This window comes from Fusarium vanettenii (assembly GCF_000151355.1).
Source record: "Fusarium vanettenii 77-13-4 chromosome 10 genomic scaffold NECHAsca_82_chr10_2_0, whole genome shotgun sequence".
Lineage (NCBI taxonomy): Eukaryota > Fungi > Ascomycota > Sordariomycetes > Hypocreales > Nectriaceae > Fusarium > Fusarium vanettenii.
Window position 1 is genome coordinate 629,000 of NW_003315807.1, and position 23,980 is coordinate 652,979.

Below are 23,980 nucleotides of genomic sequence, written 5' to 3' on the forward strand. Positions count from 1 at the left end.
TTATCCCATCCCGCAGAAACACCCCCGAGGTCGCCGATCCCACTCGCATCCCACTCGCATCCCGGTCATCCCGCCCTCCCACCGACAGGATTACCAAGTCGGGATACCACCAAGTTTGCGCGTCTCGGTGTGGGATAAACTTGCGGGAGGCCCTTTACATTCGATCCTCTTTTTTGTATTACATAGCTTTTTTCGCTACTCGCTTGCTATCCCATTCTTGCGTGATTTGATTGATCAATCCCACTCGGGTCACTCTCACTGGCATTCACCGTCACCCAGTATGGCATCCGCTCTGGATGTTTCTCAGGGGAGCACTCAGGAGTTATACTCTGAAAATAGGTGAGTCTATCTTTCCATCATGACATCTCTTGATGTGGGATCTCCGATGTCAACAATCCTACACACGTCCAAGCTGACACATTTTCGCCAGATCATCAGCCGAGCAACCTCCCACTCGTCATGTCTGCCACTGTGGAAAAGGCTTTATCAGGAAGGAGCATCTTCGACGGCATCAAGCCACCCACGGAGAGCGGAACTTTGTATGCTCCGTATGCCAACGGTCGTTTACACGAAAGTCAGTTAACTCCCCGACCGCCCCGGAGTCTTCTTTTGTGCTGACTTTTCTAAGTGACCTGCTCCGTCGTCACCTGACACGCCATGACATGCCAGCGGCTCCAGATCCTAGACGCGGTCGAGCTTGCGATGCCTGTCACGCAAACAAGACAAAGTGCGATGGAGGTATCCAGTGCACGCTCTGTGCCAAGAGAGGCATCAGCTGCACATACAAGCTTGTATCAAAAAGCAGCAGCGACGGCAAGACATCCAAAAGCAATGCCTCGCCTTCAAATTCCCCAACCTCTTCTTCTCCCGCAGCGGCTATCGGATTTCGAGAGGCTTTTGCTTCGGCTGCTGCCAATATGAGAACGACACTGCAATCAAGCCCAAAAGAAGACGAATTGACGGCCGGACTAAAGAGAATTGCTGGTGAGCTGGCATCTGGGGAAATCTCTATCGACGGTAGTACCCGCATGTCTAGCGTCGACAAGGATTGGATGGAGGCGAGTTCAAAAGAATTCTTTGATCGATTCCACGATAGCTGGCCGATACTCCATGCGCCGTCATTCTTTCCCATGGACCATGCACTTGTTGTGTCGGTCTCTGTTGTCATGATAAGTTCATGGTTAAAGAACCCTGATGGGATGGCTGAGCCTGTGCTGAGACTGCATGAGGTCTTGATGGAACGTTTCTTTGAGTGGATTGTAAGTTGTGTCTATCTCACTGGAGGAACCACCAGCATCTAACAGCCCTAGTCAAATCCCCGGCCCCGGCATAACTTGGAAGAACCTTGGCCGATGGATGTATTCCAAGGTATTGTTCTCAATATCATATTTGCCTTTTACTACGGGGTTCGTACAATCTCCACTGCTCTCACTGGTCAGATGCTAACTGAGTGCCACAGAGCGAAAAGTTGGTTGCAAGGGCAACATTATTACGCGGGATGCTTGTTGTATACATGAGAGAGATGGAGTTCTTTGTCTGTGAAAGCGCAGCATATGAGCAACGAGTTCATTTTCCAGGCACATTCATCCCTTGGTTACAAACAATCCGCGAACGATGGAAGAGGTGAGTATCCTTCTTAGCCTCTTACGGCCATTTGCTGACTGTTTAGACTCATCGTTGCTTTATTCAAAATCGACGTATACCTCTCAATGGCCCGCGGCCAACCCTCAGCCCTACACCGAGAAGAAATCGACGCGACAATGCCTTCGACCTTTTCTCTATGGAACGCATACGGCTTGAACGTCTTCTTTAGACGGCTTTCACAGGAACCAACCGATCGCGTGGGATTCAAGCTCTCCGAAGTCATCAGCAACCCAAACTCCCAAGCAAAGTCCCTCGTGCTTCTCGAAGACGTCCACCTAGCTCTATGCGGGCTACTTCCTGGAATATGGAACCACACTCAGATCGTGCGACGAACCACCGAAGCCGGAAGGCCAATGCCGAATTCACTCACTTCGCTCGCTTGGCAACTTGAGACATGGAAAGCAGATCTAGAGCGCATCTCTCATCAGTGCACACAGTGCTTCCATACTGATCAGATTGAAGAGTTTCCCTTCTTTGCCTATGTTGGTAAATACGACGAGGAACCACAACGAGCCAAGGTGGCGGCGATGAACCATATTAAATGCCTTGTCTCGGACTGCATGATGACGTATCACCTTCAAGGGATGCAGCTCTATTCCGACATACGCATCATGAACACAGTTGCGAGGTTCTCTGCTCAAGGAACTGGAGAGGATTCCTCCAAGTCATTACGAATACAGAAGCATCAAGCCCAACTCAACGCATGGGCTGCAACTTCAGAGAGCAGACGGGCCCTCCTCCACGCCGTTAGCGTGCTACGCGGATGCGAAGCCGACATCCAAACAAACGAACCCCAAACACAATCCATAGATCCCATAGCATATCTCGCCATCTCCATGAGCGCACTCGTAGTCTGGACATGGCTCATGTTCTCTGAGCATGCCTGCAACTGCGTTCCAAGCCTGAGTCACATAAACGTTGGGGTAGACCCGACAAATCTGCAGAGCACGGCTCAGCTGGAGAGTTGGATACAGTCTGGTGGTACAGCTGCACTGCATAGTATACCGCTTTGCAGATGCGTTGCTGAAGGGTGGATGGCGAGGTTCAACGCTCTGCTTCCTCAAGGGAGCAGGAGGTGGGAGTTGAGTGATGATGTGGCTCCAGTTTTGCAGCCTGTAGCTGCGGCTAGTTGATTAAATATGAATTGATACCCCTTTAAGCAAGTTTGCTGATGTCTCCTTGGTGTTTTGTGGGATTGTGTTTGATGCCTATGGAATGAAAGTGAGGCTCCTTGCCATTGCACTCAACACCCATTATCTGAGAAAAGTTAGGTGGTAATTGTATCAACAATTCCCTACAACAGTCTCGTGATATCTTGTTTTCTACGTTATTTATGATGAGTAGTTCAAAGCACAGTATATCAACGTCAGATGCCAAGACCCATTTCTCGCGCTATGGTCGTGAAATCCTTCGTGCCGCATTCGGTTCAATGTACCGTTGCCTAAGGCCATGGTATTTTGTGACACAATCCAAGCCATTTGTCAGCGCTACATGAATCTGTCCGACCAAGGGCGCGAATGACGTTGAGAACACGACATCACCAAGGGCTGAGTGGACACGTATAAGAGGTTGTGTCTCATGTAGGGACCAGAACTAAGCCATGCACTGCTCACATATCGCAACTACACTCAAGACACTACACAGCTAATCCATAAACATGACTACCAACATCCCCAAACTTACCCTTTATCGATTCAACGGGTCTTGTGCCCTCATTCCTCATGCTCTTCTCCTACACTACAAGATCCCCTTCTCAGCCATTCGAATGCGAAGCGGCCTTGATGGGTTCGAAGCAGCAGACGGAAGCTTCACAAATGCCGAGTATCGGAAAGTCCACCACATGGGCTATGTCCCTGCACTTGTCGTCGACGAGGAGGTCATCACCGAGTTGCCTGCCGTGGTGGGCTACATCTCCTCTCTCATCCCCGACGAGGGTCTTTTAGGCGTCACAGCTCTTGACAAAGCTAGAGTCACCGAGTGGCTCGCTTGGCTTTCAGGAACTGTGCACGGTCGAGCCTACGGCATGATGAGAAGACCTGGACGTTTCAGCAATGATCCTGCTACTTTCGACGGTATCCGCGCCAAGGGTAGAGAGGCCGTTGACGAAGCGTATGCCAGAATTGACAGCAAACTTCAAGGCAAAGAGTTTGCAGTTGGCAATGCTTTGACGGTGGTTGACTTTACCTTGTACATCTTTTACCGATGGATACTTGAGCTCGAGGTGGACGTTGAAACTGTGTATCCTGCTCTGCACAAGCACGGCAAAGCACTTGAGAAGCTGCAGGGCGTCAAGGAGGTGTTGGAGATTGAGCAACTCGACGCGCCTGACTTTTCCTTTCCCCTTGGGGGCCGCAAGTCTGAGCAGTGAGAGCCAGTGATCGAACGGTCACCCCCAGCTCAGGAGGGCGACTCATCAGTTGTGGCTTGTTATTGTCATTTTGAAACTAGTCTCAGATAAGCCGTGTATGCGCGCAGCTGTGGTGTTTGCATTTCTGCCTGACCCCCTTGACCGAGAGCTGAACAACCATTATTATCTACCCGGGCAACTAGCCATTTTTTTTTCTACTTGGGGGCATATTCTTCAAGTTGTGAATTGGTTCGCAGGACCAGGCTGACTTTAAATAAACTGTATGGACCAAAGTCGTTTCTCACGTACGCCGAAAGTCCTGCATGCCTAGTGCCCTTTGGCCATAGTCACTCGGCGTGAGTCTTGCAAAGGGTCACATGATGGAAGCCTGGATCCCGCTCCCGCAGAATCTCGGGCGCTGCCGATGCAAGTCATCTGGTCAAGGCGCGGGAGTCATTTACTCAGGGAGCCACAGTCGCGGGGAACTGACTACAATCGTCATACACACCTACACAGCTGTGGTGTTGAACCGCGCGGCTACAGTATCACGCAGAACTTTCACGGGTGTTCTCTTCTTTTAAATTGCAGTGAACCGTACTATGAACAGTCATTCCACCCATCAGCCTTATTTTAACTCCGGCACTGAACGTCACACCTGTGGTTGAAATCGGCAGAGGAACAACCCATTGTCGCGTCTTATTGGTCGACGACGCGAGCATCACCCCAGCCCCGTATCGCACAGGTGTGGTGTGCAGCAGCTTTTTGTCCGCAAATGCGAGGGAAGACACGACTTCAAATACAGAGGCTACTGGACGTTTAAGCTCGGCCCGAACCGCTCAACTCATCAATTTGCATGGCTCTCTACCTCTTCTCCCAGGAAGCCCCTGCAGTAGCTTCATCTAAACATCATGGCCCGGCGGATTATGTCCTGCCGGGGGAACGGCTCCCCTGGTCGACCGCAAACTCCAAAGAACGAACCTGACAACCAACCAGCATCTGCCATCTACCAGATTCCGTACAGACCTGTATCAGGTCCTTCACGCGAATCATCTCAAACATCGCCACCTGCCAACTCAGCTGGCATTAAACGGGAGCGGTCCGGACAACCCAGGACCCCTGCCCGCAACCAACGTTTCCAAAGCTCGGACTGGTCCAGTTCCGACGACGAACTGGATAGCAGTTCATCCTCCAGTGCCAGCGACTCAGATGACAGCTCATGCGAGGGCAAGCATGGCTGGCGAGGCGCTGTCCCTGCATACGTTTTGCCCCAAAACCACCGGTTCCAGGATATCAGACCGGAACTGGTACAATCCATCCTAGATTCTCTCGAACGCTGGATGAAAACTACTCGATACGTTTCGCCGCCTGACGACAGGTTGCCACCCCGGAAAAGACTCCGGACATCACACTGGCAGGAGGGTGAAGACAGCGACGACGGGTTCGTAGTTGTCGACCCCCCGACTGGGTACTTTCACCTAGCCTGCCCACTCTACGTTGCCAACCCGGCCAAATATCAAGATTGTTTACTGCACCACGACCTGCAGTCTAATGAAGACGTTATCCGCCATATTTGGCGCAACCACATGAAGCCACCCTACTGTCCTATCTGCTCCAAGACTTTTGATAGTCTGTCTAGCAGGGATTCTCACATCTTGGAGAGGAAGTGTGAGCTTCGTGACCTACAGCCTATCGACGGCATCAACTTTTACCAAAAGTCCAAGTTGAAAAGAAGAGACCGGGTTTATCTCGGTGAGGCAAAGCGCTGGAGACGCATCTATGCCACTGTGTTTCCCGCCTCGGACCGTTCTCCTTCTCCGTACCTAGATAAGGGATGTGGAAAAGCTGTTTCCATGGCCCGAGATTACTGGGCGGCAAAGGGCCGACGCAGCGTCTCCAGGTTCCTGGAGAGCCGCAAGTTGCTCGGGGAGGATGATGATGAGGAGGATGCACATGAGGCATTGTGCGAGCTGGTATTGGAGGATGTACTCCAGGAAATAATTAGACGGTATGGGCGTCAGTGAGGCTGCTGTGAAGGGAGGGATTGGGAATACACGGATATCGATTATGACTGATGATAGAATGCTTTGCTGAAGTATATTTATATAGTCTCTTTTGTAAGGAGGAACTTAATTGGAATATCGTTTTTCTCTTCTTAAGCACGACGTACGTGTGCCATATACAGTGGATGTTTAATCGTGCTCTGGAATTATCGCAGGTATGTCGAGCTCCTTCATTCCAAATCAACGCCAGGGCGGTGTGATACTCAGAGCCTCTGTGCTTCAGAGTCCTCAGAGCAACACCAGCTAGGTGGTACCACTCAGTAGGTTTCTACAGCGCCAGAACTCTGGCCATGAGATCTAGTGATACACGATAGGTATGCCACTATCTATTCGCTCAGTTATCCCATCAAGGGCCGGGCTTCAACTATAACAAAGATCACAACCAATATCAAAACTTCACAGCGTCATATCTCAATGCTAATACAGTGGGATAGGTATGCCACGAAGTCTCTTAATTGAGTCTAAAGGGAAGTCTCCGGGAAGCCCAGCAACTATGAGAGCTTTCCAAGAATCATCAAACATTTCAACAGGAATTCACTAGGAACTCCTTTTGCATATATATATGGGGTGTGTTTATTAACATATCTGGCCTACAACCACAGATCCTAGCGGCAACTTCAAGGAGTCCTACCCCTTAACTGCCACTGTTAACACCCGACCTCGAGAGTAAATATCTAGATGCGGCAGTTTCATGTCTCTTGAGGATCAACACAACACAGTAATAGCCAATCGTTGTCGACTTCAGTCACTTTGAATATCAGACAACTAGAGACAACCAAAGCGGCATCAGGGACAGTACTTTCATGTAATATGAGGATTCAAAAGGAAGTAACAAGTATGTAGCCCAACGGTAACCTTACTACTATGCTAGGATTGTGAGCACATACCAACCCCCGGGCGACTGGATTGGTCGGAATAGGTCTCTAAGTCGCTTGACTTGGGCGCCCTTCACTAAATTGCTTTTTTGTTGTAAAACTCGATACTCAGAAGCAGTTCACTAACCAGCCATCCCACCGTCTACACGTACAGTGAGCCATACCACATTGAAGCCTTCGCCCAGCGTATTTAGCCTACATGCGCCGGTTTGCAAACCTAGAGAGCTTTCTATATCTTTTGCTAGCTGTGTCAATACCGGCCACACATAGAATCTTTTCAGAACAGTAGGGATAGTGTGTGTTCAATACTTAGACCACTCTCTATATCTGCAAGAAGGGGAGTGAGACACTCTAGAAGGGTGCTCTAGAGTGGGGTCCAAATCCTTTAAAAGAATGAAAATAATTAGAAGCCGAATATGCTCTCTCATATTTCTCTCTTCTATGACACAATTCGTCGCTGGGATCTTGTGAAAACTTCAACAAACAACCGCTTGAGCTGATGAGAAGTCGAGTCAATACACCAACAGAATGACCGGGAATAGAGACAAGACCTGTTGCTCTGGCCCAGAGTGGCTGGCGAATTGATTTCATCAAGAGGTCAACAAGAGTGTGCCCGCTATGGAGTATCTCCTTACTCGATCCATCACCCTCGCTGTCTTGGGATATCCAGACGCTTCGGCCGCCGAGATTGGCACATACCTCCACACCTTCCGGTAGCATGACTAATTGAAATTACATTCTTGTCTTTCGTGTTGGCCCTGCTATCAGGTTTCCTACCGCTACATCTAGAACTATATCGATTGTCCCTGTTCGCTAGATATGAGAATGGCTGCTCTCTACACTACCCGTCCTCCACGAAACAGCCTTGAAGTCAGTTAATAAAGCCTCCGAAGAAGAGGAATTTGGGGTCTTCTTTCCAAAGACCTTTGAATGTTTCAAACACCGAAGCGATCCCAGACCCCTCCTCCATTTCATTGAGATGCTCAAACATAACCACCAACTCAACACTACTTCAAACTACAGCCTTCGGCTCCGAGCCCAACAATGTGAATCGAGTGTTTTCTCCGTCCCACATTTTATTTTATTCTTCTAAACCCTGACTTGAACAGTGTGTACCACAGAGTCGGATTCGAAACGGTGCTATGCAAACACCATGCAACGATCTCACAGCAATTGAGTTCATCGAGCAGAAGCAATACCCGTCCCGCCGTTCGATCTACAGTAGCTGTTTCTTTGTTACTGGCCCAAAGGCAACATATGGCACATGGGCTATCCATAGGCCCCTAACATGCGTAGGAGGATGATCGATGGTGGTCGATTTCCTGAATGTAGGGGCGGCAACGATGTGAGAAGCGGTACACAACCGAAGAGACTCCTGACAAGTCATCGATCTGAGGCATATAAATAGAAAGATGATGATGGTTGACAAAGACCTAGTAAGCGATATCGTCTGCGTTGCAACCTCGACAACCTGACGTCAGATTTTAGTCGCTGAGCCACGGCCCGTCAGAGTCCATATAATTACCAATCGTCTCTTCTCTGCCAAGAAATTCGAGCTCTTCCAACCATTCTTTCATCTCAACTCCTTGCACAACGCCATCCTTTGCAAATATGGCAACCACGCTTTCAGGACTTGACTCTGTCAGGCACCTCGTCAACTCGGACGTGTCTTCCGAAAGGCCGTCGCGTTGGTCTGACACCAACATTGAGCGACCTGCTTTGATCCTCACACCCAAGACCGAGGAAGATGTCCAGGCCGCTCTTCAGGTTGCCAAAACCAACAACCTTAGCGTCGTAGCCAGCGGCGGAGGCCACGGCACCTTTGTCACTGTGAGCCCCAAGACGCTATACCTGGACATGAAAGAGTTCAAAACCATCGACTTGAATAAGGAGAAAGGAACAGTCCGAGTTGGCGGTGGTGTTGTTACCGGGGAGTTGTCCAAGACCTTGGCTAAAGAGGGTTACTACACTCCCCTTCCCAACTCCAATGCCGTTGGAGTCGTGGGGTGCGTGATTGGAGGAGGCAACACGCCGTTGAACGGTCTTCACGGATGGATGGCTGATGTTGTCGTTTCGTTCCGCATCGTTACTGCTGGAGGGGACATCATTGAGGTCAGCTCTTTATCAACAGGAAAGGAGCTTACACTCTTCAATGCTCTCTGCGGAGCGGGTCACGGGTTGGCAGTCATCACGTCCATCGAGACATCTGCCTATGCTATCGCCGACCTCAACCTGCCAGAAGGCAAAGTTTGGACTCGATCGCTTGTGTTTCCGGTAGCAGCCATCGACACAGCTGCACAGTTGTTCCTGAATCTTCTACGTCCTCCCCCGGCCGCGAGCATCACCCTCCTGGGTATGCGCAGCCCACCGGGTACACCAGCAGCCGGAGCCCCCATCCTCGTCTTGGGATATTCATACTTTGGTCCTACCGAAGAAGCTGAGAAGCACGCCGCCTTGTTATTCCAGGAAGACGTGGTAAGCAAGGCTGTCATGGCGAACACGCTGTTCGTTCCCATGGAAAACATCAATGACAAGCTTGATCCGCTCAACACACACGGTGGGCACAAGGCGATTGCTTCTTGCCGTCTGGAAAAGACAAACACTGAAGTCATCAAGAAAGCTTTCCAGCTATGGCTTTCAGTCACGACCAAATATCCTGATTCTCAAAAGAGCCCACTGGCGCTTTCTTCACTCAACAGCACGAAGCCAACAGAGCTTGGCCTAGGAAATTCAGGTTCTGCCAAGTTCATCGAGGGTCGGAACAGGGATATTTCCGCCCAGATTGTCACCATCTGTGAGAAGGAGAAGACAATGGCTGCCCTCACTGGGTTCATGGACGATACCGTCGCTGAACTCAGAAAGGGTGATCCAGGGACTGTTCCGAGGAGTTTTCCCAACAACTTGCGATTTGGAATCAACTTGGAAGAAATGTTTGACAAGGAGAGGTTGGCGGAGCTGAGAGAGGTCAAGAAGCTGTGGGACGCTGATGGCCTCTTTTGGAGCCCTTTTGAAGTATAGACTCTGAGGTCCCAAAGTAGACTGGTCGAGCTTCGTTACCTTTGATCTGGTTTTGAGTAAACACGGGTATAGATATATTATTAAAATCCAATCTGAATCTTACGGAATTCCTGTGATATATGCCCTCGTCTATTCCACACACTTCATATTCAGGCCTGTTTCCTGGGTAGATAAACCCCTCGAGTTTGGTTTAACGTATGTTGGCATCACCCTGACAACTCTGCTTCAAGGGTTGATTCGCCATGGGTGGCAGATCTGCGCCTCTGGCGTTAGGATAATCAAATGGCTGCGGCAGCACCAACTCACCAGTCACATCATTCCCTTCATACATGTCGATGTTGTTGGGATATTGTTCCGGTGTAAGAGCACTGGGCCCAAAGGCCGAGTCTGCCGTCCAAGGGAACCCCAGCATAGGATCCATGTAGCCGAATCCAGGTTGAATTCCTCGGCTTTCCAGACAGTTCCCTTCGAGCTGGCCGCTAAAGGTCATGGCGGCGAGGTCGTCATTGTCAGCCGAGGTCGTGTACGGCTGCTCCATCATCTGGTCGAAAGAATCCTCTTGCGAGGATGGATCACAGCCAAACTGTTCTAGTTTCATCAACGGTTGGAAATTCGAGTCCGAGATGCTTAACAAGACAGGAGTCGTGGGCGAAGGACTTTTGGATAGCTTGGGAGTAGCACTATAGTCGCTGGTCGGCGCAAGAAACGCTGAGCTTCCCATATCAAGAGTTTGTCCCGTCTGTTCAGTAATGTAGGTGGTGCTGCTGTCTGTGTTAGAAGGGGTATCAGACACCCCAGAGTCACGCTGCGGAGGGTCAACTCGATCTTGGATCCGGTTGAGAAGTCTGGGAAGAAGCATCCCAAGAACACCAGCCTCACTCTCAGATATTCCTTCGCTTCTAGCAAGCTCAGACAGAATCTGGCCGCTCTCTTCGTTCCAGCAATCACGAATGATGCTAATCACCTCCCCAATCACACTGCCCTGCTGAGGGCTATGTGGCGGTTTCTCATCCTCAAACAGAATCTTCCAGATCTCATACCACTGCTTTGTAGCAGTCATTGTCCTATCGACACGGACCTTGAGACGGTCCTGGGCTTGTGGCGTGACTCGGTGAGGCGGACAAGGCCGCTTCGGGCAGTCCCAGCGTTGAGTATGTTCTTCCCAATCCTGATGGAGCTGAAACTCTTGAAAGCATCTCGAGCAGTACAACTCAGCCGTGTGTCGTCGAGTAAGATGTTGCTTGACATCTTGGATGCGGTTTAGTGTCAGGGTTATGCAGTCCATATGGCGAGTTGGGTCCTTTCTAAAAAACGGACACACCCAAGGGCCATTGTCCTCTTGCTTCTTGGGGGCATCAGCTTCGCCCATGAGGCAATCCCCCTCTTGGTCGTGATCATCGCGAGATGCGCCCTTGCGGCTTCGCCTGGAGGATTTGCCGACCGATGCTTGCTTCGGGCCTCGCCTCGATGGAATTGATACTCTTTTGGTCGTACCAAGAACACGAGTTTGTAGTGGGAGGATAGGTTTGATATCATCTTGACGGGAGTCTACGCTGGAAGCGTCGTCATGATGTGAACCGTCGCTGACAAAGAGGCGCGTGAAGGAACTCGGACGCTCTAGCTGGTTGCGACCGAACACGGATGTGTACAAAGGTATTTGTCTCTGAAAAGTATTCCACCTCGTCTGGCCATCCTCTGGCCATCCTGGAGGAGGCATCGGTGCACCCCGATCTATATCGCCAGGGCAGAGGAGATCATACTCAGATACTGGAGCACTCAAGCTCAACGATCAGCATCCGCGACAATTGCAACAAATGGTTCCATCTTACACGCATCGTCCCCATCGGGCGGTATTGTTTGTCTGTCACTGGTCCCTGTGGACTCGGGCAGTGGTATCGTAATCTCGTCGAGACATGGCTCCGACGGCGACGACCGTGGCTCTCGTGATGGTAGACGCTTTGCGTCGCTTTCATCTCCGGCTACGATTATCTCGTCCCGCATATTCAACTTGTCCTTGGATATCCTCAACCTTTTCGGTTTCGAAGAGTGAGCAGGGTATCGACTCGCAGTAACAGTACGTGTGGATGCCATGTCTGTGCAGAGACAGCAGTAACAAGTGGGAGGATTGACTCGAGTTTGGTCAGGCCGATTTCGTAAGACAGGTTGAAAAGAACAATTAATCTCTTTGAGTGGCAAAAAATGAAGCAGGTTTTTCGGCCCTCGGTAAAAGAAAGCAGGTTGAAATGGAAAAAAGAACAGGAGGAAATGGGACGCCTTTTCCTGGTGCTGGGCATGGGGAGTTGATCAGGCTGGGGCCTACAGGGCTTGGTGGGAGCGAGACATGTACCAGGCCGTTAGGTCATGACTCCTTATGCAAGGATAAACATGCATTAACAATTTGTGCTCCCTTTTGTTACAGCTAAGGTCCTAATTTTGACACGGGAGCGGAGGACCGAGTTCTATCTTGCGCCGTCATGGTTACGATTACAGGATTGCGGCTTCTCCTCCTCCGTCTTACAGGCATGGAAAGCATACTCGATTACGCTCGAAATCATCAATTAAAATGGTTAAATCACTACGGAGAACGCTCATCAGAAACACGGGCGCCACACCGTCACTCAGAGTTCCGTCCTGCGGCCTCCTATTAAACACAACACCTCCATCACAAGACGGCTTGCCTCACTTTTCTGCCTACTGCTTCGCCCTCTTGGCGGACGCCTCGGGGTGGTGTGGACCTCCTGCTGCGGCCGCTAAGAAGTCTGCCTTGGATGTCGAGACCAGGGTCTGACAGCCAGTCTTGGATCCTCTGCTTGTACTCTTGCTCCGAGGGCTGCTTGTTCTCCCAAGGGCTTGTGCCGCTGGGCGACCTTGTGTGAGTTTGGGGCGCGCGATGCTCGGTGAGGATAACACTAACCTTTTTTGTGTTGCTGTGGACATTGTTCGTCAAAGTGCACCGAAATCTTGGTGTTTCGTTGGGTGATGTTTTGAAATACCCTGGATTGAAGCTGAATGACGGTTATAGAGTCAATCTTTGAAGACATAGATATTGATTCTATTCCTACGAGATATACGGAGATTTTATAGACTCAATTTCTCTAATATTACTCTAATTTTCCTCCCACAGTTGAGTGATTGACTACTCAGCTGTGATGGGCTCTCACTCAATCGTGGGCGATCGGTCTTTAAACCAAGCACTGTAGTTAACAGACAGACAGACTCGACACAAGCATCGGTGTCGAGGCATACTCTTGTCTTTCCCTCCAAGGTATGGCTGCGGTGTGTATCCCACCTGTGTTAACACATACCATGTCTGAAACGACGCCTTCTCTGCGGGGTTCACTCGCCATCGTTTCTCCCACACCTGTGATGACAGGGGTGCTCACCTGGTGTACCCAGTAGCGTACGCGCGGTCTTTCAACTGAAGCATCACAGCTGTGATGACCAATAACGTCTCTCAACCTGCCCATTGCGAAAAGGTCACAAGCTCTCAATCAACACATTCGTGATGGTTACGCCCCGCTAGATAAGGAAATTGAACAAAACCGAACCCCGAGGCCGTCAGTTCCGCGGCAGTCAGCCTTGATCCCGAGTCTGCCATTCTTAAAGGGAGCGTCGCCGCAAGTGATTTGCAGCGGCGAGTTGTTCGCCTGGTGGTTCGCCAGGTGGTTCGCCCACAGGCGTGGGTTGGTTGTTACAAGGTGGTTGAAAAAGGTCGACTCAGCCTTGGATGTACCAGATGGTTGGATAATCGGCCACGCCTCAATAAATTCACTGCATTGTCCTTCGAGGCCAGCATCGGTTATACTTTCGATTCTTTATCTATACAATACAGCAGGCCTCAAAATCATTACATTCATCCATTTCCGCTCGATAACGTTTGTTCTTTCTGGTACACGGGTGGTTTTGTTTGGCAGACAGCCACAATGTACCTTTCCGCGTTTCCCCATCTGTTAAGGGCCCCTGGCGAGGACTCGGGCCCATGTTCCTCCCTCATTATCCAGCCCTCATATCGTACTCGTCATATTGCCAACAGCTTCAAGATACCTGGATCCAGGTCGCTAACGCCGTCTACCTGCAACGCCAATAGTGGAGGTCAGGATACGGGACAGTGCCTCGTCCTTTATCCTGACCCGTTCTTCACTGCCCAGTGCCAGTTTACTGTAGACGGTCATGGTATGTTTCACTTGACCATTTGGCCCGTTGAACGCTGCTTAACCGCCATCGCCTCTTAGTTGTTGACTTGGACTTGGACCAAACCTTGGCCAATCTCTCGTCTTTCTTGGAGCCAGTCTTAGTCAACGAGATCAAGCTGTTAAGCAGTTCAAACACCCTCCCTCCATGTGCGTCGCAGAAAGGGTACCCGCCATTCCCGCCTTGGTTGTTGGCCTTTTTTCTGCTCAAGTTACTTCTTATCCAATACCTTGGAAATGAATCATACCCATCATCATCAACCCCCTTTAATACGAAACATACACTCTCTTTCGGCAACAACCAAGGTAGCAACAAGAAACCTCGTCAGGATGATAACGACGACGATGATGATATCTATGATCCAGACGATTACGGCGACAACGGACGCGACCACGATAACAATGACGGCGAGACACCTGGAGGCATAGGTGTCGCCAAAGGCAAAGACAAGGAGAAAGCCTTATTTTGCTGCATCTTTCATAAGCTGGATCCTGTCCGATGGCCGATATGCGGACAACGCCGACTCACATCGTTCGCCTACCTGTTACAGCACCTCAGACGTCAACACCTAATCGAGGGACACTTTTACTGCGCGAGGTGTCGCACCGTCTGGTCCCCGAAACGGAAGGACTCTGAAGCCCTGTGGGCTGCGCACAAGAGGGATGATGACTGCGAAGAAGCCACCGCGGCGGACACGGGCAGGCTACTACCCGATGAGTACGAACTCATCAAGGGCTCTAAATCAGCCGGGTCCGACTGGCAACGGTGGTATGAAACATGGAAGATGCTCTTCGAAGATTACGACGCTCCAGATACGCCCTATAGTGAGGATGTTGCCCAAGGGACAGAGGCGAGCATCCTCTGCAAGTTGAAGCGAGCTCTGAAGAAGCGAATGTCCCCATTACCGCCAGGTGCGCTGCGGGATCAAATGAAAGCGCTTACCGACAGTGTGTTGGAGGATGTGTTTCCGACATACGCCATGAGGGGTTCCGCGAATGCCGGACCCTCTACGGCTCACATCCAGCATACCCCACAGACCATAGCCCGACACAGGGCCCCGGCCACGACCCCGGCATCCACACCCGCACTCACACCCGCGCCCCGTCCTCCGGGCCCAGTTATTTATAACCGGATGCCGGCCGGTCACCAGGCCCCACCTCCCCGGCCAGCACCAAACACCTCTCATCAGCACCTCCCGCCAACCGGATTCCCTGCAAACCCTGGGCTCATGATGCCCCAGGGAGGCATTGGCACCAGACTCCCAAATCATAGGACGATGAACCCTGCGCCATGGGGAAACCCTGCCTTCACGATGCCCCCCGGACAAAACCCCAGGCTTCCGGTAGATCCCACATCGATTCCCGGAAACCCCGCACTCAGGCCGAACCCTTCAATGATGAACACAGCAGACCCTAGATACCGGATGATTGCTAGACAGGCCAACTTTGGACTAATGGACTATGGACCCCCGACTAACCTTGGAAACTCGATGGACACGATAGACCCCAGCCTTTTAACGAACTCTGGACTGCCTAACACAAGATCCCCGGCCAACCCTGGACCCTCGACCATCCCTGGACCCTCTACTCCTACCCCCTCGAATCCCATCAACATCCAAAATCACAACAGAAACGCCTTTCGAAGAAATAACAACCCAAACCAATTCGACCACGCAGCCTTTGAAGTAAGCGTCGGTCGTGGGATCGAGGCCTTCAACTCCCTATCACAAGACTCTGAACAACCCTCCGACACAGACGACTACCCTGAGACGGTTCAAAACCGGTGGCGACGGATACCATAATGGCAGTGCCATCTTCAACAGAGCACGAATGAAACGCAGCGATGCACTTCTTCTCTTCTACCACTTGACTAGGGAAGGAAGGGATAGACAAAAAAGGTACGAAAAAGTAACTGGGCGTTGAAAGGATTTGAATGAAAGTCATGTCATGAAACGGAAATCATGTAAGGCACTTGATTATACTATACTACTACAGTGGGAGGACAGAAGCATCGCTTGTACATACGCGGAACCTCTAGTGTTCATTGTCTTGTTTGAAGCGAGAGTCAACAACCCGAGTGTAAAAATAAATAAACAAAACTGTACATAAGCTACATCGATTTCTTGTACGTAAAAATGCTATTCTATGTGAACCTGCTGATAACAACTCCAATGATTCATGTACGACAGTACGAGTCAGCCTGCTTCTCGCACTTGACGCACCACAGCGTCTCAACGTCCTCATACAGATTAACCTCACCACCCCTATCATTCTTGACCAATACGGGCAACGGCTCAACAATATCGCACTCATCACACATGAGAGGAAATTCATTACCAGGCACGGCATTACACCTGACGCACCACCCAGGTCCAAGATGCAGAGTCTTGGGAACACGCCCATCCACCCTGGGCTCCAGTTGAGGGAGACATTTCTGGCACACGTCGAGGTAGGCATCGGGTTTGGCTTTTTTGTTAGGGTACAGGCTCTTGGCGCATGGACGGCAGATGTTGGAGGCGCCGGTAAAGTTCTTTTTGCAGTTGAAACATTTCTTTGTCGGGGGTGGGATGAGGAGGCCGCGTTGGTGTAGTCGGGTGATGTAGGTGTCCCTCTCGTCAGCCATGCTGGGTTTCTTCGAATGTCGCATTTTACTTGGTGGAATCGGTAATCTAGGTGTGCTGTGTGAGTGATTAGCTTGTTCAAGTGAGATTGGATGGTTTGGAGCTGATGTTGTTCTGAATGAACCAAGTAGCTCTGGTAGCAGTCATATATAAACACAGTTTGTTGAAAGACTTTTCTAAGCGTCCATTGCATAGAAGAGAATAGCCAAAGATCAAAGAGCGCCAGGTAGTTGCGACAAGGCATGTCTTTGTTCCCTCGGACTTGTTCATCACCCACCAACTCACTGAACATCGCCAGTCGTCTTTCACCAGACACCATATTCATCAAAGACTCGAAAAAAGAAATATTGTCGATTCATGTTCACTGCTCTGAGCAGCCAATGGCATACTCCATCATCGTAAGTCGTATCTCGTTCTATCGTCGCCATAGGTTCTAGGTATCCCCTCCCAATCCTCACCAAAACAAGCATCCCATCAAACGCATCAACTCCTAAAGCGCCGGCCCATCCCACTGCTCGCGGCGCAGGCGTACGTACCAAGACTGCTTGTGCGGGAAGGAAATCTGCTTCTCCCGTGAAAAGCCAGTGAACTCGAGGCGTTGCAAGAACCTGGGCATTGTTAGAGTAGCACTGGCCCCTGTCAAAGGGACTTACCTCGCATTGTCCACTCTTGGTTCGAGACAAATGTTCATTGTTCGATAGTCCGAAGTCAAGCACCAATGAACCAGCCCTGTCAACCAGATTGGAACACGTCCTCTGGCCCATTCCTCTCCAATCAAGACGTGAAGACCTCGGTCCCAGTCTCCAGCATCACTTCCCAAGTGCTGACCCAGGATATCCTCCTTTACCCAGTAAATCTCAAAATACCCAAAAGGCACACCATCCCACATTCCAATCACAGGGAAAGAATTGGTCGAGTTCAACGAGTTTGTGAGGAACTGGGGATCGTACTCATTCCAGAACGCACTCACACGCGGTTTACCCATCCACATCTGCAATAGAGACGTGTCGCTGAGCGCTGACAAGTGAGTCTGTTCTGGAGGCTTGGGTCCAACAGGCCCCAAGTATGGCACTGGGTTGGGCGAGATTGAAGCAACTCGAAATGACAAGTATTGGCAGACACTTGGGACGAACCGAGTATAGAAGACTTCTCCCATCCTCGGCGGCTTGGGCCGCATAGGATGCCGAATGTTGTTTGTAAATACATACTGCAACGGCGGAGGAGGATAGTAAGTCGGCAGATGCGAACTTGAAAAGAATGGACCGATAGGGAAACTCGGCACTGACGCCATCGAGGTCGGCATAGGACCCCCAGGAAGATCCGTGTCTAATCGCCCATAGGACGAATGGGGAGAGTGACGAGGAAACGCCTTGTGGAAAGGCGCCTGGGATTCACCTCGAATGGGAGAACCCGGACGGCTACCGATGGGTGATCCAGGGGTCGAGTCAAAGTTTCCAACCCTGTTGGGCTGCAGGGAGAACAGAAACAACCTCCCTGGTAGCTGCCAGAACATGCGCCGTGACACAAACATGTTGGACCAGCCATCGCTGTTGTCGTCCAGGCTCGTGCCCACAGCACTATTCGCAGACGCAATCAGGCCCATGCGCTCGAGCTTGGGGATGAGGTTGCGGCCCCGGAGCACGCCATCCCGCTTGATATTGATCCTCCACTCGCCTCGTGGCTTGGCCGCGTGCGGCGTGAGCTTTGCTGCGTCGGCAGGGACCTGGGGTGCAGGCTCGGGCTGGTGGAAGTACCAGTAGAGCGTGATCCACAGCATCATGGCGATCTGGCGTGTGGGGCTCGCCGCGGGCTTGAACTCGGAGCTCGAGGGGTTCGCGATGGACGAGATAAAGAGGTTGTCGCCCTGCAGTGTGGGCTTGGCGAACGAGTGAATATGGCGCTTCACGCTGCGAGTAGCCGACGACGACTCCCCATCGAGGGCGACGCCGTTGCCCTCATTCTCAGGTCCTTGCTTCTCGACATCGTTATCGCCCTTATCCTCCGAAGTAGGATCCGCCTCCGTATCGGCATCGGTCTCGGTCTCGGTGTTGAGGACGACAGTCCATCCGATGGGAAAGGCGTTGTGGTGGGTGTTGAGCTCGTGGCTCTTGAAGCCCAGGCCAGCAAAGACAGGCGTGACGGTAAAGGTCTGGCCGTCTGGTAGACGAATGACTTGGGGCGCCATCGTGCTAGGTAGTTCCGATCTCCGGTTCGTTCTGCGGGGGGGGGGTTCTACTCCGGGCTTTTAAGCAGCTAACGCAGTGCTGGATGAGGGCTCAAAGAGGGGAAGCTCCGAAGCTCGCCGGGACATGGCTTCTGGAAGACGTCGAGAAGAGTTCCAGAAGACTGCCTCTTCCGGTCACATGCTGACCTTGGACGAGGCGATCGTGACAAACGCCAGAGAAATGGTTGGACGCTGCAGTGGAGTTGGGAGAGACGCTTTTATGGTTGTTGGTGGGATGGTGGTGGGTGGTGGGATCTCAGGCGCGGGATGGAGTTGAGGCGCGCACTGTGAGACCATCAATTTCAGGGTGTGACACAGTGTTAATATGACATCTCACTATTTGTGATACGTCATCAGAAACATCAGCCCACGGACCTGGAATGCTTTCCCTCATGAATCAATCACAAGACAAATTGCCGGCCTGGATCAATCCGAAAAAGCAAGAAAGAAACGTAAAATCACGAGAGTCATCATTATTCCCTAATTCGCAGCCGACTTATGCGTCACTCTTGTCCTTTCCCACGTTTACTATCGCTAAATGCTCCCTTGCAATGCCATGGTCAATCTGATGTACAGCTCAGCTTGAGTGTCTCACCACTAACAAGCTATCTTCACCCTCCACCACAACAAGCCATTGTCTGTTCTAAACTTCCTGGTCTCGCCATGATCTGATGCTTTACTGTACAGCCTTTGCCTTCTGTCTAAGCGCTCAACACCCTCTTACTGCTTCTTCTTGACCTCTTTTGGCGCTTCCTCGTCGCTCTTCTTGGCCGCCTTGGTGCCGTCTCTACCCTTCTCCTCCTCCTCAAGCACCTTCTTCACTTCCTCACCACCAAGGTCCTTGTTCTCGTCCCAATCAACGTCGTATTCGCTCGCCACCACCTTGATCTCATTCCGCAGAGTGTTGGCCTCGTGCACCACCTGTTCCCACCTTTGCTGGTTGAAGCCACGCTCCTGGTACAGAGCCGTCTGACGCTTCGACACTGTCACCCTCATAGCGGCCTTGTAGCTGAGATCCTTGCTGATGTAGAGGAACCATAAGTAACCGCCCATGATGGTCGACAGTCCCGCGAGATATGTCACGGGCTCCACCAAATCCCATCCCCATTGCGTGTGGAATGTAACATAGTACACGACCCCCCACCATCCAGCCAGAGCCGCAAATCCTCCCTGCGCGAGCCTGTGGGCTCCTTGATGGGCGAGCGCATCGCATTCATTCTTGACCTTGGCCATGGTATCAATGTCGCGAGACATGCGCCTTAATCGCATGCGCATGTAGTATGTGCGGTCTCTGAAGCTGGGAACGGCAACTCGAAGCTCGTTGCTGTAGCCCTCAATGTCAATGGCAAACTCACGTCCTCTGGCTGCGTCTCGAATAAAGTCGCCGACCTCGGTGCTGCCGCTCCAGCGCACCCAGTTGGCCTCCTTGCGAGAAGGACCTTCATGGCCAAGACCAGAGTAAGAGGCAACATTGGCCCCATTCTTGTTGTCATCCTTTTTTCCGTGTTGCTCTTCTTGATCCGCTTCGGCACGGAAGACGATGTCGGGAAGTTTCTCGCGGCCCTTGTACTGTACTGGGGGAATCTCGGCCTGAATGAGTCGCTCCAGGTAGGACAAGGGTTGTTGAGGGTGAACAAGCAGCGCTAATGGCTCAACCGTATCGTCCGCGTCCTTTACATCTTCACCACCCACTGGTCTATTGACATGTTCTTGCTCGGGGTGGAAGGGCATCGGTAGGATCAGTTTAAGGAGCCGAGTCGGTGTCGTTAGGAGCCGGCCTGGGTTCGTTAGCATCTATTCGATCGAGGCATCTTGAGTATTTACCCTTGGTCATATCCTCCTTCTTGGGAAGATCTTCTTCACCAGCCCCCGTCTCGGCTTGACTGTCCATTCGATGCCATGGCCGGTCGTTTTCCAGCGTTTGAGCGCTCGTGCCAGAGGTAACTTTGCGCACTTGTCTCTTTTGTGCTCTGTCGCTCAAGTCTTCATCTCTAGCGGCTTGCTCCTGCTGGGTGTATTTTGATGTTGTGAATGTTCGTGTGAAGGGTTTCTGGAGTGTTTCGCATCTGCAAAAGGCTGGAGAGAATGTTTGGGTTGGCAGTCGCGTGCGCAGAGCTGGAGAAAGGCGCAGCGTCGCGCGTCTTAGTGCGTGGTTCATCTTGGAGGTGGTTCTCGAGGGGTGATAAGGAAAGAGAGATAGAAGACGTGATGAGGATACAAGACAAGGACGTATGAAGTGGAAATAAGATTATTTACAGGTCTTGGTATCACTTGGCCTCTCTATTCACGGCCGTCGCAAGCTGTTCAGCTCAACTTGGCAGAGGCATCCGTCAATGGTCATGACGTCAGCATCCGCGGCAGCTAAGAGCTCTGTCCCTGGCATCATCATGCACCTAGCTTCTGATTGGTTGTGTCTTGCACGCGATCTTCCTTGTTCCTGGGATTCCTCGTCAATTGATGTGTTGCAAGGATTCTGTTCATCCAGCACTGGCTTCTGTCCCCGGCCATTCCTCCTCATGCGGGTCAAGAAATGAACAAGGCATGAGAACCGCATAGCACCGGTCTCGCTATCCATTGTCTTAAATTCGGTGTATTCATCCCTTGCCTTGCTAAATGTCTTTTTCGTGCCTCGTACGGGCCGATTCGGCTTCTATGCCTCTCGACAGGGCCGAGACATCCCACTTCCGCGTGTGCGAGATGGAGCATGTCAGTAACCTTAGAATGCGAGAGACACCACATATGATCACGATAGTCTCTCCTCCATAGTATCCCACATAATATCCAATACCTATGTGCATTATCTAATACCCGCCTGAATTGATCTTTATCCAGGGGGGTCCCGAATAGTTGACTTTTCTCGGAAGAGGTGAATCTCAGTGTACGATAGATCAGTCCTTTACTTAGTTTCCCCTACAGATATTCGATACAGCGTTGATGTATCGAGCATTCAATAGCCAGATTCAGTAACTTATCTTGGTGTAGTTCCCCAAGCCATCAAGACTATCCGACAGTTAGACATCTAGGAACCACCACGAAGGCTCAAGTGGTCAAAGCAACCCCAACCAATGGATGTAGAGACACAATTTGAGACTGTCGAAGTATGGCTCGGGAGGCGCGGGATTAAGTTAGGCCCACTAGTACAAGAACACCTTGTGGAGGGAATCAAGCGTACTTTCTTAACCTACCGTGACTTTGGAGATGAGTGTGCAGACATCCGCCCAACCGATATAAATACCCATACACGCCGATTAAAGGAGGGCCTCAAGCCAGACACGGCGCGTCAAGACGAGAAGCGTAGGTAAGTAGTAAAGTGATGGTTTAATGAATAGACAAAAGAAATTTAGTCCGCTTAGTATAATAGGGATACGTTGCGGTTAGCTCGTACCAATTATCGGCGTCCGGACGTGAGTATGAGGTTTCTTGGTTCTCCCTTTGTGGCGCTAAGCTCGCTGGTGCTAGATTACATGTCCGGTCGCCTGACACCTGGGGCCGGCCGCCGAGGAGAGCTTGATCAGAGCTAGAGATACTGGTTAAACAAGTTGATCCAACAAGGCGTCGACACCAGACAGTTTAAGGTAATGATGGTTCATTAACTCCCATAAAGCAATTCACTTTTCTGTCTATAGCCACGAGCAAAGTCATCAAAGAATACGTGCAGTAAAAACCCATCAACTCCAAGCAGTCTGCCTCTCCCTCTAAACCACCATATAGGCCAGTCCCGCTGAGTCGGCCTATACAGAGTCGAGGGCGCACAAATCCCCGGCAGTCATCGCACCACAGTGGATGAGTGACTCTACTGTCTCCCTTCTGATCTGGTCCCGTTTGACCCTCTCCTCCTCCTCCCGGGCATGTCTCGTCTTTTGTATCCGAGGCTTTTCTTCCGAAAGCGAGTGGAACAACCACGAGTTGTCATGGCCTGCCATGACTCGGATCTGCATGATCTCGAGCTTGGCGAGCCTCCGGTTCACGTTGTTGCTGACGTGACCGCTGAGTTGGTTGGGCTTGAACTTTTTCAGGTCTTTGACCGTCTGTTTGAAGCCCTTCTTCTGCTCTCGAGTCCAGAACCTGTTGCATCCCAAGGTGTTTGCCCATGCCAAAACATCTCGGTTGCGCTTCTTCTCCCCGACCCAGATATACGTGTCGAGAACTAGGAACTCGTCATGCTCGTACTCCAACTCCTTGTCCTCCGTCTCAGTCGGGATACAGGGATCGACGACTTTGATGGGAAGTCTATCCCCACTAATCGTAATCATCATGAGGGGCGCTTGTGCCTGTTGTGAGCCGATCGAGTATTGGCTCAACATGGTGGGATTCTGAGCCTCCTGGGACACTTCGCTCATCGATGGGGATGGAGACACGGCTTGGTATGGATCTAGGCTGGTGGGCTGAGCCTGGTTGGCTGCCGATAGATGAATATCCGAAACCCATATTGGCAGTCGGGGAAGCCGAGAGCGAGTTGGTATGATGTTGAAAGTGTTGGTAGAGAACCAAAGACTCAGTGTAGCTTGAGATGAGTAGTAGGTAAGTGTGAGGAGAATAGAGAGTAAGTTGATAGTAAGCTTTTGATGATAGCAATCATAAGTCGATGGTGATTCTCGAGTCTTGAGTTGATGTAAGAGGAAGAAGAGAAGGACGACTGAGAGAGAGCGACGAAGGCATTATATAGCACTCCGGTACGGCTTCCCGTTCCTAATTGCAGCCTACTCAACGAAATTAGTAAACAAACAAAAGAAGTTTAATTGACTCACTGGGGAACCTGATTGTAAAAGCATGCGATGCTTCGCCGAAAGCTTCTCTCGATTCTCGCCATTGTAGGATGGACGCACCCTAGCTCAAGCGTTGATAAGCTACCCGTGCCCAATGTATCCATTACAGTGGCTCTCCTACGTCTACTTCTTGCTCTTATTCCTTTCGGGGGAAGGATGAAACCAGGTTCTATCTTGATGCTGGCCCTCACGCTTGACCAATCTGACCATGGCCACAGTTCTGTCCCCACGTAGA

The 23,980-nt window shown here is 51.1% G+C and overlaps 11 protein-coding genes across 11 annotated transcripts; 5 read left to right on the top strand and 6 right to left on the bottom strand.

Annotated features, from left to right (window-relative positions):
• Positions 1–280: 280 nt before the first annotated feature.
• On the top strand, positions 281–2,777 carry NECHADRAFT_85633 (uncharacterized protein; the record flags this gene model as incomplete). The annotated part of the gene is made up of 4 exons (XM_003039770.1): positions 281–339; positions 431–1,259; positions 1,460–1,623; positions 1,670–2,777. The coding sequence occupies 4 exons, from the start codon at positions 281–283 to the stop codon at positions 2,775–2,777; spliced, it is 2,160 nt and encodes a 719-aa protein (XP_003039816.1).
• Positions 2,778–3,301: 524 nt separating this feature from the next.
• Positions 3,302–4,012, top strand: NECHADRAFT_50171 (uncharacterized protein; the record flags this gene model as incomplete). The annotated part of the gene is made up of 1 exon (XM_003039771.1): positions 3,302–4,012. One exon carries the CDS (start codon positions 3,302–3,304, stop codon positions 4,010–4,012), a length of 711 nt encoding a protein of 236 aa, XP_003039817.1.
• An 821-nt stretch (positions 4,013–4,833) lies between these two features.
• NECHADRAFT_101806 (uncharacterized protein) lies at positions 4,834–6,721 on the top strand (the record flags this gene model as incomplete). The annotated part of the gene is made up of 5 exons (XM_003039772.1): positions 4,834–5,996; positions 6,098–6,154; positions 6,207–6,311; positions 6,390–6,485; positions 6,661–6,721. Exons 1-5 carry the CDS (start codon positions 4,900–4,902, stop codon positions 6,719–6,721), a joined length of 1,416 nt encoding a protein of 471 aa, XP_003039818.1. The 5' UTR covers positions 4,834–4,899.
• A 1,816-nt stretch (positions 6,722–8,537) lies between these two features.
• On the top strand, positions 8,538–9,944 carry NECHADRAFT_85636 (uncharacterized protein; the record flags this gene model as incomplete). The annotated part of the gene is made up of 1 exon (XM_003039773.1): positions 8,538–9,944. One exon carries the CDS (start codon positions 8,538–8,540, stop codon positions 9,942–9,944), a length of 1,407 nt encoding a protein of 468 aa, XP_003039819.1.
• Positions 9,945–10,003: 59 nt separating this feature from the next.
• NECHADRAFT_101807 (uncharacterized protein) lies at positions 10,004–12,035 on the bottom strand (the record flags this gene model as incomplete). Its single annotated transcript, XM_003039972.1, has 3 exons — positions 10,004–10,199; positions 10,251–11,711; positions 11,774–12,035. 3 exons carry the CDS (start codon positions 12,033–12,035, stop codon positions 10,135–10,137), a joined length of 1,788 nt encoding a protein of 595 aa, XP_003040018.1. The 3' UTR covers positions 10,004–10,134.
• A 571-nt stretch (positions 12,036–12,606) lies between these two features.
• NECHADRAFT_85638 (uncharacterized protein) lies at positions 12,607–13,411 on the bottom strand (the record flags this gene model as incomplete). The annotated part of the gene is made up of 3 exons (XM_003039973.1): positions 12,607–12,949; positions 13,106–13,233; positions 13,328–13,411. 3 exons carry the CDS (start codon positions 13,409–13,411, stop codon positions 12,607–12,609), a joined length of 555 nt encoding a protein of 184 aa, XP_003040019.1.
• A 349-nt stretch (positions 13,412–13,760) lies between these two features.
• NECHADRAFT_101808 (uncharacterized protein) lies at positions 13,761–16,246 on the top strand. The gene is made up of 4 exons (XM_003039774.1): positions 13,761–14,117; positions 14,177–15,819; positions 15,890–16,032; positions 16,130–16,246. The coding sequence occupies exons 1-4, from the start codon at positions 13,868–13,870 to the stop codon at positions 16,170–16,172; spliced, it is 2,079 nt and encodes a 692-aa protein (XP_003039820.1). The 5' UTR covers positions 13,761–13,867; the 3' UTR covers positions 16,173–16,246.
• A 64-nt stretch (positions 16,247–16,310) lies between these two features.
• Positions 16,311–16,757, bottom strand: NECHADRAFT_85640 (uncharacterized protein; the record flags this gene model as incomplete). Its single annotated transcript, XM_003039974.1, has 1 exon — positions 16,311–16,757. The coding sequence occupies one exon, from the start codon at positions 16,755–16,757 to the stop codon at positions 16,311–16,313; it is 447 nt and encodes a 148-aa protein (XP_003040020.1).
• Positions 16,758–17,404: 647 nt separating this feature from the next.
• Positions 17,405–18,940, bottom strand: NECHADRAFT_50302 (uncharacterized protein; the record flags this gene model as incomplete). The annotated part of the gene is made up of 1 exon (XM_003039975.1): positions 17,405–18,940. One exon carries the CDS (start codon positions 18,938–18,940, stop codon positions 17,405–17,407), a length of 1,536 nt encoding a protein of 511 aa, XP_003040021.1.
• A 740-nt stretch (positions 18,941–19,680) lies between these two features.
• NECHADRAFT_96683 (uncharacterized protein) lies at positions 19,681–21,137 on the bottom strand (the record flags this gene model as incomplete). The annotated part of the gene is made up of 3 exons (XM_003039976.1): positions 19,681–19,739; positions 19,771–20,757; positions 20,804–21,137. 3 exons carry the CDS (start codon positions 21,135–21,137, stop codon positions 19,681–19,683), a joined length of 1,380 nt encoding a protein of 459 aa, XP_003040022.1.
• A 1,573-nt stretch (positions 21,138–22,710) lies between these two features.
• On the bottom strand, positions 22,711–23,849 carry NECHADRAFT_85643 (uncharacterized protein; the record flags this gene model as incomplete). The annotated part of the gene is made up of 3 exons (XM_003039977.1): positions 22,711–23,483; positions 23,728–23,735; positions 23,806–23,849. The coding sequence occupies 3 exons, from the start codon at positions 23,847–23,849 to the stop codon at positions 22,711–22,713; spliced, it is 825 nt and encodes a 274-aa protein (XP_003040023.1).
• Between the last annotated feature and the right edge of the window lie 131 nt (positions 23,850–23,980).

Coding starts and splice junctions, on each gene's coding strand:
- NECHADRAFT_101808 (XM_003039774.1), top strand. CDS start 13,868: ATGTACCTTTCCGCGTTTCCCCATCTGTTAAGGGCCCCTGGCGAGGAC. Junction 14,118..14,176: donor GTTTACTGTAGACGGTCATG/GTATGTTTCACT, acceptor ATCGCCTCTTAG/TTGTTGACTTGGACTTGGAC. Junction 16,033..16,129: donor GGAAGGGATAGACAAAAAAG/GTACGAAAAAGT, acceptor ATACTACTACAG/TGGGAGGACAGAAGCATCGC.